Source organism: Scaptodrosophila lebanonensis, unplaced genomic scaffold (assembly GCF_003285725.1).
Source record: "Scaptodrosophila lebanonensis strain 11010-0011.00,11010-0021.00 unplaced genomic scaffold, SlebRS2 tig00000110-arrow-arrow-pilon, whole genome shotgun sequence".
Taxonomy (NCBI): domain Eukaryota; kingdom Metazoa; phylum Arthropoda; class Insecta; order Diptera; family Drosophilidae; genus Scaptodrosophila; species Scaptodrosophila lebanonensis.
The window spans coordinates 777726-793153 of NW_022060573.1; the positions used below are offsets into that span (position 1 = coordinate 777726).

Here is a 15428-nt window from a genome sequence, read left to right on the forward strand (position 1 = left end):
TACGATTTGCTTGGGAGAGGGGGGATGGAGGTAAATTCCAAAATACACATTTTTTGCGTAATCACAAAAGGCATCTTGGACTAAAATTTGGTGTTCCTTGGTCTTATAGTCTCCGAGATATAGGCGATTATACGAATGGAAAATCGGGAAAACCCCCATAGGGGGGAAAATCAAAAAAATAAAACAAACTTTCACACCGTACACAGATAAGGCATCTTTGTGCAAAATTTGGTGTCTCTAGCTTTTACAGTCTCTGAGATCTAGGTGTTCAAAGACAGAAAGGGCTAGATCGACTCGTCTTATCATGCTAATCAAGAATATATACACTTTGTGGGGTCTGCCACGCTTCCTTCTGCGTGTTACATTTTTCAGCTCGCGGAAACCTAATATACTCTCGTACATTTCATGTGCTGAGTATAATAAATCCCGCGAAAATTCAACATTCACCTTTTCTTTCGAACAGACCTAGTATGATTATGTGAATGTGTGTATTTACGAGTAAGAGGAGTATTGGCTCTGGCTGTAGTAATAAGTTTTGCACACAACAAAATATCTCCCTTTTTGAAAATTTTTGTAATTCGATATTTTTGTTTATATGCTGCTTTCTGTTAGCTTCCCTGGGTTTGCCTTTTTGTCTCATTCTGTGCGAGCCACAGGCATGTATTTTGTATATATACATACATACATATGTGTGTTTACGTATGTGAGCGTGTATGTACATATGTATGTACATATAACAAACTTATGTGCCTTGTTGACCGGGTAGGTAGCAAGTGATGGCCACTCTCGGACAGCCAGGTTCTTAGCCCTAGGCTGGGCCACAGGTAGACCATGTATTTCATATTATACAGCAAGTCTTGCCCGTCTTTGCTGGGCTTAGTATTTGTGCTTACAATTGTAAGCTTATTTACTATATGATATTTCTCTTCCGACACTCTCTAAAGAGTTCATTTCGCAAATAGCAAATTACTTTGGTACGATTTGAGAGCTAGGGCATAAAGTACAATAAATACTGCATCATACATATGTATATTTATGTATATAGTATGATAGGGATAAATCAAGGCAAGTAATTTGTAGAATTAAAAGCTGTACAATTTGGCAAAGTTATTTAGTCAACTTATGCAACTGCCCAACATTTAAATGAGCATACACACATATGTATATATAGTTGTACATATTGTTGGCGCAGATGTTGCTTTAGATTAAGATAGTTTAAGAGAAATATTTGAATTTTAGTTTAGTGCGAAAAGAGAGCGCGAGAGCGGCCGTTTGCGGACGTCGCCTCGCGCCCTTTTTTTTGCCGACTTAGGCTTAGTTTAGCATGTAAGCCGAATTTGAAGTTAGTTGTAAACTAGAGCTAAATAGAAGCACATTCGTCGCCAAAGCATTCGTAATTTCCGTATTAAAGTAGTTTAAAGCAAGCGTCCCATTTTTCTTTGTTTTAACAATTTATATAAAATCATATAAATTTTCATTGGCGCCCGAGCAGGGACTTGCTAGTTTTTTTTAATTAAAAACTTTAATTTGTGCGGAACCGCGTCGGTCGTGTTGTTGTTGCTGCACTGGGGATTGTGTTGTGTTGCTGCCACGTCAACTGGATTATTGGAGGATGAGTCAAGTCGACCAAAGGGAAGTTCCTGAGCCAAAGTCGACAAAGGTACTATGCTAAAGTTTGAAAGTGAAATTTAACCAGCGAATTGCTTATTTCGACCTTCAACTTTCAACCTTTGGAACATACGTGACCATAATATAATACGGTAGATAGTTGAGCATAATTAACACAAATATAAATTGCATGTCGTACTAATATTAAATAAAAGTGAACCGCTATAGGAAATTATTTAAAGTGCCAATTTATTGTCGTTTGATTTTGTTATACATACATACATACATACATACATACATACATACATACATACATACATACATACATACATACATACATACATAAATATACATAGCCACTTTTACATACGGCATTCCCCCCCACGTCAATCTCAGCCAACCGTCGGCAGTTTTCGTTTGTTGCTTGCTCTCGTTCTCATCAAATTCGCCGTTGCCGTTGTTACTACATATATACCGACATACTCGCATTCATAACTTAGCTAATACATTGCTGTCGTGTTCGCGCTTAAGCTGCTGCATTTTTTGTTTGCCTGCGTTTCGCATAATACATGCATAAGAATTAGCTGTTCTGCTAACGCACACAAGGCATTTGCATTAGAATTATTCTTTTCGTTTGTCGCCACTTTTGCTGCTGCTTCCAAAAGTATTGCCTTCGACGGTCAGTCAACTGCAGTTATTCTCGTTTTCGTTCGCACTGCTAGACGACCATCTGTTGCGCTCTCCTACACTTGCTGAGAACAGCATATTATTTTCGATTTCTCGTTTGTCAGTCGACAATTTTCGTTCGATCAAAGTCTAAAACCTTAAATCCATATGAGTAAGGACTTGATCGAAGAACTTAAAAGGAAGCGCGAGGGCTGTATGAGGAGTATATGTCGTATGCAACGGCAATTAAAAGAAGGCTCGATTTCGTTAGAGCCAATCGAGTTAGAATGCAGGTTAGAGCTTCTAACAACTCATATAGAAACTGCAAATATATTGCAAAGCAAAATTGAAGCGAAAGATACAAAAGATGACTACCGTGAAGAGTTGGAAGAACTTGCATTATGACCAAATCCTTATTAAAAGGCCAGCTGGAAAAACTAAGAAGAAAAAGCATCGACAATTCAAGTTCGGCAAACGGTATTGCACCGTCTACTTCAAAAAAGCCAAGGTGTCGATTGCCAGCGGTCGCTCTTCCAACTTTTATCGGCAAGCATTCTGAATTTAAAAATTTCATGAGTCTTTTTGAAACTTTTGTTCACAATGATGACACACTGCATGATATTGAAAAATTCAATCACTTAATATCATGTTTGGCTGGTGACGCTTTAGGCACAGTTCGCGCCTTCTAAGTTACGGAAGATAATTATAGCAAAGCCATTGAAAGTCTAAAGCGGGTGTACGATAATGACTGCCTAATATTTTTCGATAACATATCGACACTTTTCAATCTGCAAAAGATTTCCCAGCCATCTGCGTCAGCTTTGAGAAGCCTGATCGACACAGTGTCGGCCACCTATGACTCACTTCTGTCAATTGGTGACGACAAGAAAATCGCTAATGCCATTTTAATTTATTTAGTTATGGGCAAAGTCGATCCTACCACAAAAAAGAAGTGGGAAGAGCAGCTCGACTACACAAAGCTCCCACTATGGCGAGATTGTGAGACGGCTCTTAACAGACGCTACCAGCACATTGTTGCTGAAGAAGCTAGTAAAGCTCAAGCGAAGGGCAGCCAGTCGAGCAATAACACTCAGACTCAAAAAGTCAAAAATGCTAGCAGGATAAATCATTCGTTCGTTGCTGCCAAAAACGAACAAAATAACCTTTGTCAGTTTTGCAATTCAGCTGACCATTCGATTGGCAATTGCCTTGCCAGTGCAGCAAAGGTTTGACTTCGCTAAAGGTGCGCCTTTGTGCATAAACTGTCTTCGACGAGGCCACACAGTAGCGAAGTGTAAGGCAAAGAAATGTAGCGTGTGCCAACGTTCTCATCACACACTGCTACATATTTATACTGCTAGCACAAATCTTGCGTTACCACCACCCTCTCAGCCACCACATCTTCAAGATAGCTCTTCCACTTCGCATGCCATGCATGTGACTGCTTCGGATAGAGTGGTTCTTGCAAAAGCAGTCGTGAGCGTTAAAACGAAAAGCGGCGATTTCGTTTTAGCAAGAGCATTGTTAGATTCTGGGTCACAAGTCAACTTTGTGACTGAGGATCTAGCTCAAAAGTTACAGCTCAGACGAGAGGATACGTGAATGGTCTTGCGCGGCATTGGAGACACCAATGCGCGTGCCAAGAAAAGAATTCATACAGTGGTGAAGTCGCGTGTCAATTGTAGCGAGTTTTCGGCAGATTTTTGGATCTTTGGATCGATTTCTGGTTATCATCCCGATCAAGCGGTGAACAACAGCGGGTGGAGGGTCCCCAAAAATGTTCAATTGGCCGATCCTCAATTCCATAAACCGCAAAAAACTGATATGCTAATTGGAGCAGAGTCATTCTTCGACTTATTATCAGTAGGCCAGATAAAACAAGGCCCTGAGTCTCCCACATTACAAAAAACGCTTCTCGGCTGGATAGTGTCAGGCAGATGCTCTACTCAACCTACAACGAGTATAGAAGGAGCAGTGAATTTAAGTTGCCAAGAAGAACAATTACTTTCGTTACTCAACTCGACTCAACGTTACAAAAGTTTTGGTCCATTGAGGACGTGCCTAATAATTTGAAAGTTCTCTCACCTGAGTAACAGCTTTGTGAACAACACTTTGTTGATAATACAAAACCTTGTCGTCTGGTCGATTTTAGGTACCTTTTAAATCTGACCCAAAAAGTCTTGACTCGTCGTATGAAATTGCGAAACGTCGGTTTTTGTCGCTTGAAAGGAGGTTGTCAAAAGACCGTCAAATGAAAAGCATGTATCTGGAATTTATGGACGAGTATGTTTTGCTCGGTCACATGTCATCAACGGACAACAAAATTCCAGATACTCCACACTATTTTATTCCGCATCAGTGTGTCCTGCGGGCTCAAAGCACGTCGACCAAGTTGCGTGTCGTTTTCGATGCCTCTTGCCGCACGTCCACTCAGATTGCGTTGAATGATACCTTAATTGTCGGTCCAACAATTCAGGAGGAGCTTTATTCTACGCTGCTTTGTTTTCGTTTGCGAAAGTTCGCCTTAGCGGCAGATATTAAAAAAATGTAACGTCAGGTGATGGTGAAATGAAATGGTCCGTTCTTCACATCCAACAGCTGCTGAAGTTATTCGGAGCGACTTTTATGTCGACGATATGTTAACTGGTGCTGAAAGCGTTGAACAGCTAAAAAAGCTTCGAGCAGAAATGTCGCACGTTCCCCAAAGTGCAGGCTTCGAATTGGCAAAGTGATTTGATAGCACAGTTATTCCATTAGCCACAGTCGACTCAAACCCAACCAAAACGCTCGGCGTTATGTGGTTGCCGAAGGAAGATGTATTTCAGTTCCAGTTGGAAAATTCTTTCCTAGATCTCCGCTCGACAAAACGGAACATATTATCGGTGACTGACAGGCTTTTCGATCCTCTGGGCCTTCTTTGCCCGCTGATCACCAAAGCAAAAATATTGCTGCAAGATTTGTGGCTACAGAAACTGGATTGGGACGAATCCATCCCCGAGCAGCTTCATACAGTTTGGGACTCATTTAAGCAGAATTTGTTGAACCTCAGCGGTATTCAAGTTCCTAGATTCGTCCATACAGATACGCAGTCACCCATTCAAATACATGCGTTCGCCGATGCCTCATTGCGAGCTTATGGCGCCTGTATTTATGTTCGTGTTTCGACTGCGAATGGTTGGAAAGTGTCACTTTTGACCTCAAAATCCAAAGTAGCTCCACTCAAGACGAAAACTTTGCCTCGTCTTGAGCTGTGTGCAGCTTACCTTCTCGCAGATCTTTTTCGTCAACTCCGCCCGTTGCTTAATTTTCCAATAGACAAGATAGTTATGTGGACTGACTCGGAAATAACGGATAAATTCACATCCGTCGGCATGGTCAGTGTTCGTTTCGAACAGGGTTTCTCACATCTAAGAGTGGTCCGAGAATGCAACGTGGCGACATGTCCCAACGAAATCCAACCCAGCAGACATCGTGTCCAGAGGATGTAATGTAGACGAGTTGCGTAGCTCCATTTGGTTTACAGGGCCAGCCTTCCTCATGGAATCGGAAGAAAATTGGCCTGTGAATGCTCACTTCGAACCGCCTAAAAATTCAGCTGCCCTAGAAATTCGTAAGTCTGCTGTAGTTTTACTCGCACACATTTAAAATTGCTGAGGGTGTTCGTTTGGGTTTTTCGATTTATACAAAGGTGCCGAAAAGTCTCGAAGCCCTTCGATCCTATAGCCAAGCCAAGCGAACTCAATTTGGTATTCAACAAAATTGTTCAAGTAATCCAGGACAATGAGTTCGGTGACGAAATCGACAGGGTTCGAAAAAAGAGAACACTTAACGCTAACTTACAGCGTCTGAGTCCATTTCTACATGAGTTTAGTGAAGTCGGTTTCTTGTTTTCCTTGCTGAGAGTGGAGGGAAGATTATTAAATGCTCCTATCCCGTACGAAGCCAAGTTTCCGTTGTTGCTTTCTAAAAAGTCGCAATTCATAAGATCGTACGTATCTTATTTGCATGTGTCAAATTGCCATGCTGCCCTAGATCGCTGATGAGCCTGCTTCGTGAGCGAGTTTGGCTGGTTAACGCTCAGGAAGTGTGTCGCCGAACAGTACGTTCGTGCATCCTCTGCTTCAAATGGAAGCCTCAGTTGGCCTCCCAAGTAATGGAAAATCTTCCGGCAGAAGACAACGTGCCGCCACAAAAGTGGGTACGTGGCAGGGTCACCACGACTCACGCCGGGACAGACGGGAAGGTGCGGGTGGCCGACGTCGCCACGAGTAGTGGCAATCTATGGAGGGCGATTCACCGGCTGGCGCCATTGCCCGTTGAAGGACGATGTCCCTCCAATGGGGCCGGTGTTGGCGCAGATGCTGCTTTAGATTAAGATAGTTTAAGAGAAATATTTGAATTTTAGTTTAGGGCAAAAAGAGAGCGCGAGAGCGGCCGTTTGCGGACGTCGCCTCGCGCCCTTTTTTTGCCGCCCTAGGCTTAGTTTAGCATGTAAGCCGAATTTGAAGTTAGTTGTAAACTAGAGCTAAATAGAAGCACATTCGTCGCCAAATCATTCGTAATTTCCGTATTAAAGTAGTTTAAAGCAAGCGTCCCATTTTTCTTTGTTTTAACAATTTATATAAAATCATATAAATTTTCACATATATCATAATTATTTCTTCTACTCTTTAATGAAAGGTTACAAAAATACAACGCAGTTTATTCTGTATTCTTTCTCAGAGTAGATACATAAACCAAGTTTAAAGTTAATCGGATTTCGAATTCTCTAAAACCACTTCTTGGTGCTCACCTACAATTTGACAGCTTTTTGAGCCTGTCCCACGCGGGATATTTAATTTTGATTTAAAAATCGAGACGTCTGGCAACGTTGAGATGTACATAGATGCTAGAGATGGCCATGTGTCAACTTTTTTTTCGGCTCGTCAGATCCGATCACGTAATTGGCTGTAAAAAAAAAAACACTGATCCGTATGCAGTGAATGAGTACACAAATTATTCTTTGTAAATCAAACAATTAGGAGAAAGTCGATATTTAATTTATGATTGTATACATCTGTATATGGTAGTCCAAATTTAAGGACCGATATATGTACAAGTTAACACGACCACTCAGCGACAAAGAAGTTACCAAATCGACTTAGCAGAGCTGGCGTGATAATAGTGCAAGATCAGCAACGTCCGCGGATATTGCACAACGAAAACCGTCATCGCAGAGTGCAACGCTGCGCGATGTAAGCAGCTGATATGCGACACCATGCACGAGGCGCATACAGCGTCAACACCGACGGCAGCAACAGAAAACAAAAGTTAAATAATAAAGTGTTTAAATAAAATTTGTTATAACAACAATAACTGAAGCAGCATACAGCGTCAACACCGACGGCAGCAACAAAATAAAGAGGAAATTCTACTGGCAACAATAGCAACAGAAGCGGCAACGGCAACACCGACGGCGGCGGCAACACTAGAATTAGATCTAGATAAGAGCATGTAAGTAGATCGCTCATTGATAATTTACAAACTAAAAGAATAAATACATAATAAAAAAAAAGAATTAAAAAAATTTTTTTTAATCAATTCAAATTTAAAGAAGAATATAATAAAATTTGTTACAAAGTTAAAATACCAATTTGCGTAGTGACAAAACTTATGTGTGACAGTGACATAGAAGATTTGCTGGACAAATTTAAAAAACTTGATAGTAGAGTCCGTGTAAAAAACCAAACCAGAGTTAGGTATGGCTATGTCTTTAGAGCAATTACAGACAGTAATGGAAGCGGCAGTCAACAATGTACTTGCCGCTCGAAAAAGAAGTTTTGATGCACAGATACAAGATCTGAACCAACGTTTAGGCAGTGTCTGTGTTGGGGCTCCAGAAGTAGAAAAATACAAGGACGCAGAAATTCATGCAATGATTAAGTGCAGTGAAACATTAGACATTGTGAAATCTTTCACGGACTTCGAAGGAAAAAATGAGACGTACGTCTCATGGAGGAAAGCGGCACACACCGCCTATAAAACTTACGAAAAATATGACGGTAGTTCATTTAGGTATAATGAGAAACAAGATTAAGGGACCAGCTGACATGGTACTAGCATCATTCGACACGCCCCTGAATTTTAAAGCGATTATAAAACGACTTGACTTTACGTATGCGGACAAACGCCCCATATATTTAATAGAGCAAGAAATGTCGACACTCCAACAGGTAAATTTGACACTCCTACAGTACTACGACGAAGTAGAACAGAAACTCACCTTATTAACGAACAAAACGATCATGACTTACGACAACACCATAGCTGTCGCACTGAATGAAAAATATAGAATGGATGCTTTACGAGTGTTCATTTCAGGAACTAAGAAATCTTTGAGCAACGTTCTGTTTTCGGCAGGACCGAAAGATCTTCCTTCCGCTTTGGCTGTGGCCCAAGAGGTTGAATCTAATCACGAACGCTACACATTCGCCAGTAATTATGCTCGAAGTATTGAGGAAAAGGCCCAAAGGAACGAACATAGGCAACAAGCCAGAGACAGAATACCGGCAGGGGAAAACGGTAATAACACATATTGGAAAAACCCCCACTTTAGTAAACGAATTGCACCTCCTAACGGACCTCCTCAGAGGCAAGAACAACCTCAACCAATGGAAGTAGACAATTCATCAAGGTTTAGACAAGTCATGCAGTATCAAATCCAGGGTAATACTAACACTCAGGGACAGGCTGACAAAAGACCAAACAGTGGAACTGCAAGGTTTACGGGACCAAAACACCAAAGAATGAATCATTTGATCCAAGATGACTCTCTGCCGGACCCAGACACTTTTGAATACCAGACTGACGCAAACCAAGAGGCAGATGACATTAATGATGACCTTGTAGTGTACGACCAAGTTAATTTTTTAGGAACAACTCCTTGCTACCGAGACGAGCATAATGCTCAAATATTTTACAAGCCAGGGAAGGAAAATTGCGTTGCAGATGCATTGTCAAGACAAGGCATCCACGCTTTGGAGGAAGATGCACAGTCCGATATTGCAACGATACAAAACGAGTTGTCACTCACTTACACTGTTGAATCAACAGACAAACCAGTCAACTGCTTTCGAAATCAAATAGTAATAGAAGAAGGTGGATCTGCCTCAGATAGGACTGTTATTATGTTTGGTGAGAAAACTCGTCACCTCATACATTTCTCAAGTAGAGAAACGTTAATTCAGAGGGTATGTAACGCGGTCAAGAAGGACGTAGTAAACGCAATTTTCTGTGAACTACCAACACTAGCATTCATTCAACATAAACTAATAGAAACATACCCTACGACGACATTCCGTTATGCAAAACATATGGTAACCGATATTTTGAATAAGGGCGAGAAGAAAGAAATAGTTTTCACAGAGCACAATAGAGCTCATAGGGCCGCTCAAGAAAACGTAAACAGATTCTCCAAGATTATTTTTTTCCCAAGATGACCCAACTTGCAAACGAGGTGGTTGCATATTGCAGAATTTTTCAAAAAGAGAAGTATGATCGGCACCCTCAGAAGCAGGTACTTGGAGAGACACCTATTCCATTGCGTGTGGGCGAGATATTGCACGTCGACATATTTTCAACTGACAAGAAATATTTCCTCACTTGTATAGACAAGCTTTCAAAGTTTTCGATTGTCCAACCTATCGCCTCCAAAACAATAATAGACATACAGTCGGCAATCTTGCAGCTCATGAACTTCTACAAGTACACTAAAACAAGATATTGCGATAACGAACCTTCCATAAAATCAGAAACAATAAAATCACTTCTAAATAATCGATTTAACGTTCAGGTTGTAAACGCACCACCGCTTCATAGCACTTCGAATGGACAGGTAGAGAGATTCCATAGTACTCTTGTTGAAATCGCAAGATGTCTGAGAGCTGAAAGAAATATTGCCGATACAACCGAACTAATACTTCAGGCAACTATAGAATACAACCGGACAATACATTCAAACGACCTATTGATGTGATTCATTCTTCTCCTCCAGAGCTTGACGCAGAAATGAGAGATAAAGTCCTTAAAGCACAGAATATACAAATGCAAAGGTTAAATGAAGTAAGACAAAATAGAAATTTCCAAGTAGGGGACAGAGTCCTCGTAAGATCAAATAGGAGACTGGGAAATAAACTAACATCCTTGTACAATGAAGAAACGGTAGAAGCAGACTTGGGGAACACAGTCTTGATTAAAGGGAGGGTGGTTCATAAGGATAATATAAGGTAACTATAATGTGGGTTTCCTTTCTTACTTAAGATCTGGACTATGCTACTTCTTGTCACAATGACAAACGCTAAACTGACTGACTACTCGAATGCGGACTACATACCAATCATGGACGGAGACACAACAATTTGGAAAGATTTCCAATATTTAAAACACTCGACTAATCTAACAATGTACGCGGAAATGATGGGCGAAACAGAGAAGTTGAGGAATCATTTTCTTTAATCACACATGAGACAGATACTAGACTCGGACATACTACACACGAGAACACTCTTAGCAATAATAGACATTCACCATCGGCACTCAAGAAGCATTAATATGTTAGGCACTGTTTTAAAGGTAATAGCTGGGACTCCAGATTTTGACGACTTTGAAAAATTGAAACTGACGCAACAGGAGCTCATTGAATTTGCAAATAGGTAAATATTAATACAAAAACGCAATGACAGCTAAATAAGTTAACAGACACAGTAAACATGCTAATAAAGAATTCAAAGAATAGCCATATAAACACAGAACACTTATACGAAACTTTGCTCTCAAGAAATAGAATATTAATTTCGGAACTTAAAACTTTAATGTTATCTGTTACACTCACAAAGATTGGAATTACTAACCCAGCAATATTAGACACTAATCATTTAAATAACATAATCAATGAGCGTTCTACGAACATAACCATTGCTGACTTGATGGAAGTAGCCCAAATCAGAGTTATACTAAGTAATAATTTTTTACATTTTCTAATTAAATACCCTAAGCCAAGTTTAATATGTAAGAAGATTCCCTTGTACCCTGTACAACACAATAACAGCATCCTTAACATAGCTGACGAAAACATCATAGCCGATTGCGGGAATGAAATATTTCCAATCGGGAACTGCAGCGCTGCGCTCACAACAACTTTCTGTAGAAGATTGCCCTATACTACGTGCGCTCAACAACTACACTCTGGTGGCACGGCCCATTGCACCACTCGACCCAGCCATCTCGAGTCATGCACGGTCATCGACGACGGCGTCATCATCATCAAAGACGAAACAGCGGCTATCACGACTAGTGATAACGAAGTGCAAATTGTAACCGGCACGTTCCTCCTTACCTTCGACGAAGATTTCTTTTTGGTTCTTTATACCGTAACCTGAAGAGATATGTGTATCCTGGCCCAGCAGCGTCAATGTTGGTCAACATAAAATCCCACCAGGAGATATTAAGCCTACCATACTTATAAAGACTGAGTCTCGAAAACACGCATTACATTGGCGAAATCGAATGAACCGATAAAGCAGACCATAATATCTGGATTGACTGTGACTACCTTTTTGGTTTGTTGCTACGCCTCTTTCAAATTATACAAGAAGCGTCAGGCGTTTCGAAGTCAACAAGACATCCTGGCTGTCATCGATTGTTATCAGAAGTCCGAGGACGTCCCCCACTTAAGTGGGGGAGGAGTTAACATGACCACTCAGCGACAAAGAAGTTGCCAAATCGACATAGCAGAGCTGGATAGCACGGATATTGCACAAGGAGTGAAACGCTCCGCGATGTAAGCAGCTGATATGCGACACCATGCACGAGGCGCAGTGTCAGCATGTTTGAGGTACAGGGCTAGCTTTAGTTATAAGAAATAATGTTCTTAGTAGTTAGTTGACTTTTGGATATTAAACCGTTCGGAATACACGAGCTCTTGTCTTTTATTAGTGCAACAATGCACTGTGTTAATTGAATAATAAATCCTTAGTCGGTCGAACATAATAATCACCAACGTCAGGAACTTCTTAATTTACATAATATTTTACTTTTTCGCAAAATATTTATTTATTTTATGCAAATGTGGCTAACATTAACATTATTATTTTTTGGATATGCTCTCCAAATGCCTTGATTTTTTCAACAATAAAATACATATGCATACATATAAACTGGAATAATTATTAGAGTATATCCTAATTTTAAATTATATTTTGGTCGTGTAGTTTTTATTTTTGTCGCATTTTCACGTTCGTGTAAAACCGTGATTGAATATATGATTATCTACTTTTGTTTTAAATTTAATCTAAATCGGTTGGTTCTAAGAAAAGTTATTAGCGAAATAATTTTACTTCGGTACTTCAAGTTCGCTCTTCTTCTTTCTTTTGCTTCTGCTAGACGCGTATATATCTCAGTGCCAGAAGTTTACCTGGGTACAAGGTATTTCACTGTCGGGCTTGCTCGACGGTAGAGTTCTCTCTTGTTTTTACAGAAAAACACTCATATTTCAGGCCCCAAGAAAAACTTTAAAAAAACCAAGTATGTAGTTTTTATATAATTATTTATACAGATGCAAATTGTAGAAATTGCATACAAACTTTGGAGCCTGTTTCCTCCATTTTGGAGCTCCAATTTTCGAAAATCCCTTCTTAGTGCGCACCTAGCTTTTACCGTTTGGGCTGTAAGTTGATCACCAATCAGTCAGTCAGTCAGTCAGTAATACAAACTGGTTTATATATATAGATATACTTTATGGGGTCTCAGATGCTCCCTTTTGCATGTTACATACCTTGCAAAAACCTAATACACCTAATTCTGTTTTTACACGGTCTTTTTTAAACGATTTTGATATAATACGATTTGAAAATTAAAAATTTATTTTAAAACATTTTACAGTGGTTCAACGGAAAAACAGCATCTTGACTCATCTAGTGATTCTGAAATAGATGGCAATATAATACCTAGTCAGTGTTCACAACATGGTGGAACCACGCCACAGCATATCCACGAACAGCAACAACTATCGCCGAGCAGTAACAGTCTGCATCAACGCCAATTGCAACACTCATCTATACCATCCACTTTACAGGATCAAAGCCTGCAACATCATCAACGACAGCTTCATCATAGTGTTGCAATAACTTCAGTGACAGACAGTAATGGCCTCAACCCCGCAGAAACGGTCACAGTTGCACAAATGCCTCCGTTACCAACTGTCGTGACTTATTCACATCTGCACATCGGTGCAATGCCTACGATGTATGAAATGAACGAATATCAGCACTTATGATTCTAGTTGGATAAAGCTACCCTGACACGCACTTTATATTACCCACTCAGCTTATAAATGGGATTTAACCCAATTCCTTTATCAGCGACATGCAAATATCAGCAAGACTAAAACAATTCTGGAAATTGTACTGTTTCAGATCTTTTTTTTTAACATAATTGTATATTGTATATTGTGATTAAACTGATATTGGGTACGTTACAGTTACTTTGTTATTCGAATTTTCTAAATAACTTATACAAAAAAGCATGTTAACGCTTCCAATATTTGTAGTTATCAGCTGATACGCCCTAGCTTCACGATAAATTTATATATTTTTGAATATGTAATTAATTGTCTTTTTAATTCAGATTATACTTGTACAAGGTGTGTTCCAAAGTAAACAGGACTTTCAAGAAAAAAAAAAACAGAGCAAATGGTTTTTTCGGCAAAATCAATTTATTTTATTCAAAATAGTCTCCTTCTGCTTCAATACAGCTTTTTGCACTATCCAAAAGCATGTCGAACGAATGTTTTAGCTCGTTGGCCGGTATGGTCGCCTTTTGAATGGCCTCTACGTCTGCATAACGCTTTCCTTTCATGGGCACATGCATTTTTCCGAAAAGGTAGAAGTCGCTCGGTGCCATATCAGGTGAATACGGCTAGTGTTTAATGGTTAAAATGTGATTTTTGGTCAAATAATCGATCAGAAGCGTCGATCGATGAGAGCAATTTTCGGTCGTCAGTCAATTTTGTGCGGAACAAACCGTGCACATACCTTTCGTAATCCCAAATGTTCGGTCAAATAATATGTAGTCAGTGGATATTAGTTTAATTATTTAATGATTATTTCTTAATAATACAAGATTAAGTAATATGATATTTAGTGACGTTTTAGCCTGGACGTCGGCTATACACTATTCCTCTGCAGAAGTTGCAGACTAAAGAGTAGCAAGAGTCGGGATGCCAGATCATTTAATATTCTTCGATGTCTCTATCGGATGACAGCTCGGCCAATCCTGACAGAGAATCGTCCTCGATTCGGCTGTCGTCGTCGGATTGTACATCTAGTTCCGGAACACTAGCACACCATGGCTTCATCTTATCCGACGAATATACAGAGCAATATTTACGCGCTGTAATCTGCACCCCAGGGATATCTTCAATGACGTAACGATCATTACCGAGGACCTTTGTAACCTGGTATGGTCCACGGTAGAGTGGCTCCAACTTTCTTGACTCAACAGTAGCTGCTGGTTCGTTCTCTACAACGACAAGATCTCCTGTGGAATATAAGAACGGATTAGAGTGTTTACGGTCGAACCGTTCCTTCCATTTCGATCGTTCGGATGCGATATTAACGGCTGCTTGGTTTCGCTTTTCAATAATATTTTCGCCATCAGCTTGGACTTCTAAATCAGCATGTATAGCGGCCGTCAGCTGATTTTGCACGATGTCGGTCGCCTTGAAGTTGAACACTAGATTATTTGGGCTGAACCCTGATGTTTCGTTTCGCTGTGAGTTCACCGTCCATTGTAGATTGTGGAGTGTCAAATCCCAATCTTTTGGCGCTTCTGTCATGGTCCTTATCGAAGTCAGCATTGTTTGGTTTGCGCGCTCAACTTGCCCGTTAGCGCAGGGAGTTCTAACGGCTGTTTTTATATGTTGAATCTGATTATTTTGGCAATATTCTTTAAACTGTTTTGATGTGAATGCGGTTCCACGATCTGTAATTATACTTTTCTGCAGGCCGAAGTAGCTCGATATTTCATTTAAAACGTTGAGGGCGGGTAACGTTTTGGTGCTCTTGACTGCCTTCACGATCAGATATTTGCTAAACGAATCCGAAATTGCGAGAATATGA

At 40.2% G+C, this 15428-nt stretch overlaps 1 protein-coding gene across 1 annotated transcript in view; it reads left to right on the top strand.

Annotated features, from left to right (window-relative positions):
• LOC115628177 (protein sine oculis) overlaps window positions 1–13701 on the top strand; it is a 91129-nt gene extending 77428 nt beyond the window's left edge. The window contains exon 6 of the mRNA XM_030524164.1: window positions 13192–13701. Coding sequence (XP_030380024.1) covers window positions 13192–13585 — 394 coding nt within the window. The 3' untranslated portion in view covers window positions 13586–13701. The remainder of the gene's footprint in view (window positions 1–13191) is intronic.
• The last annotated feature ends 1727 nt before the right edge of the window (window positions 13702–15428 follow it).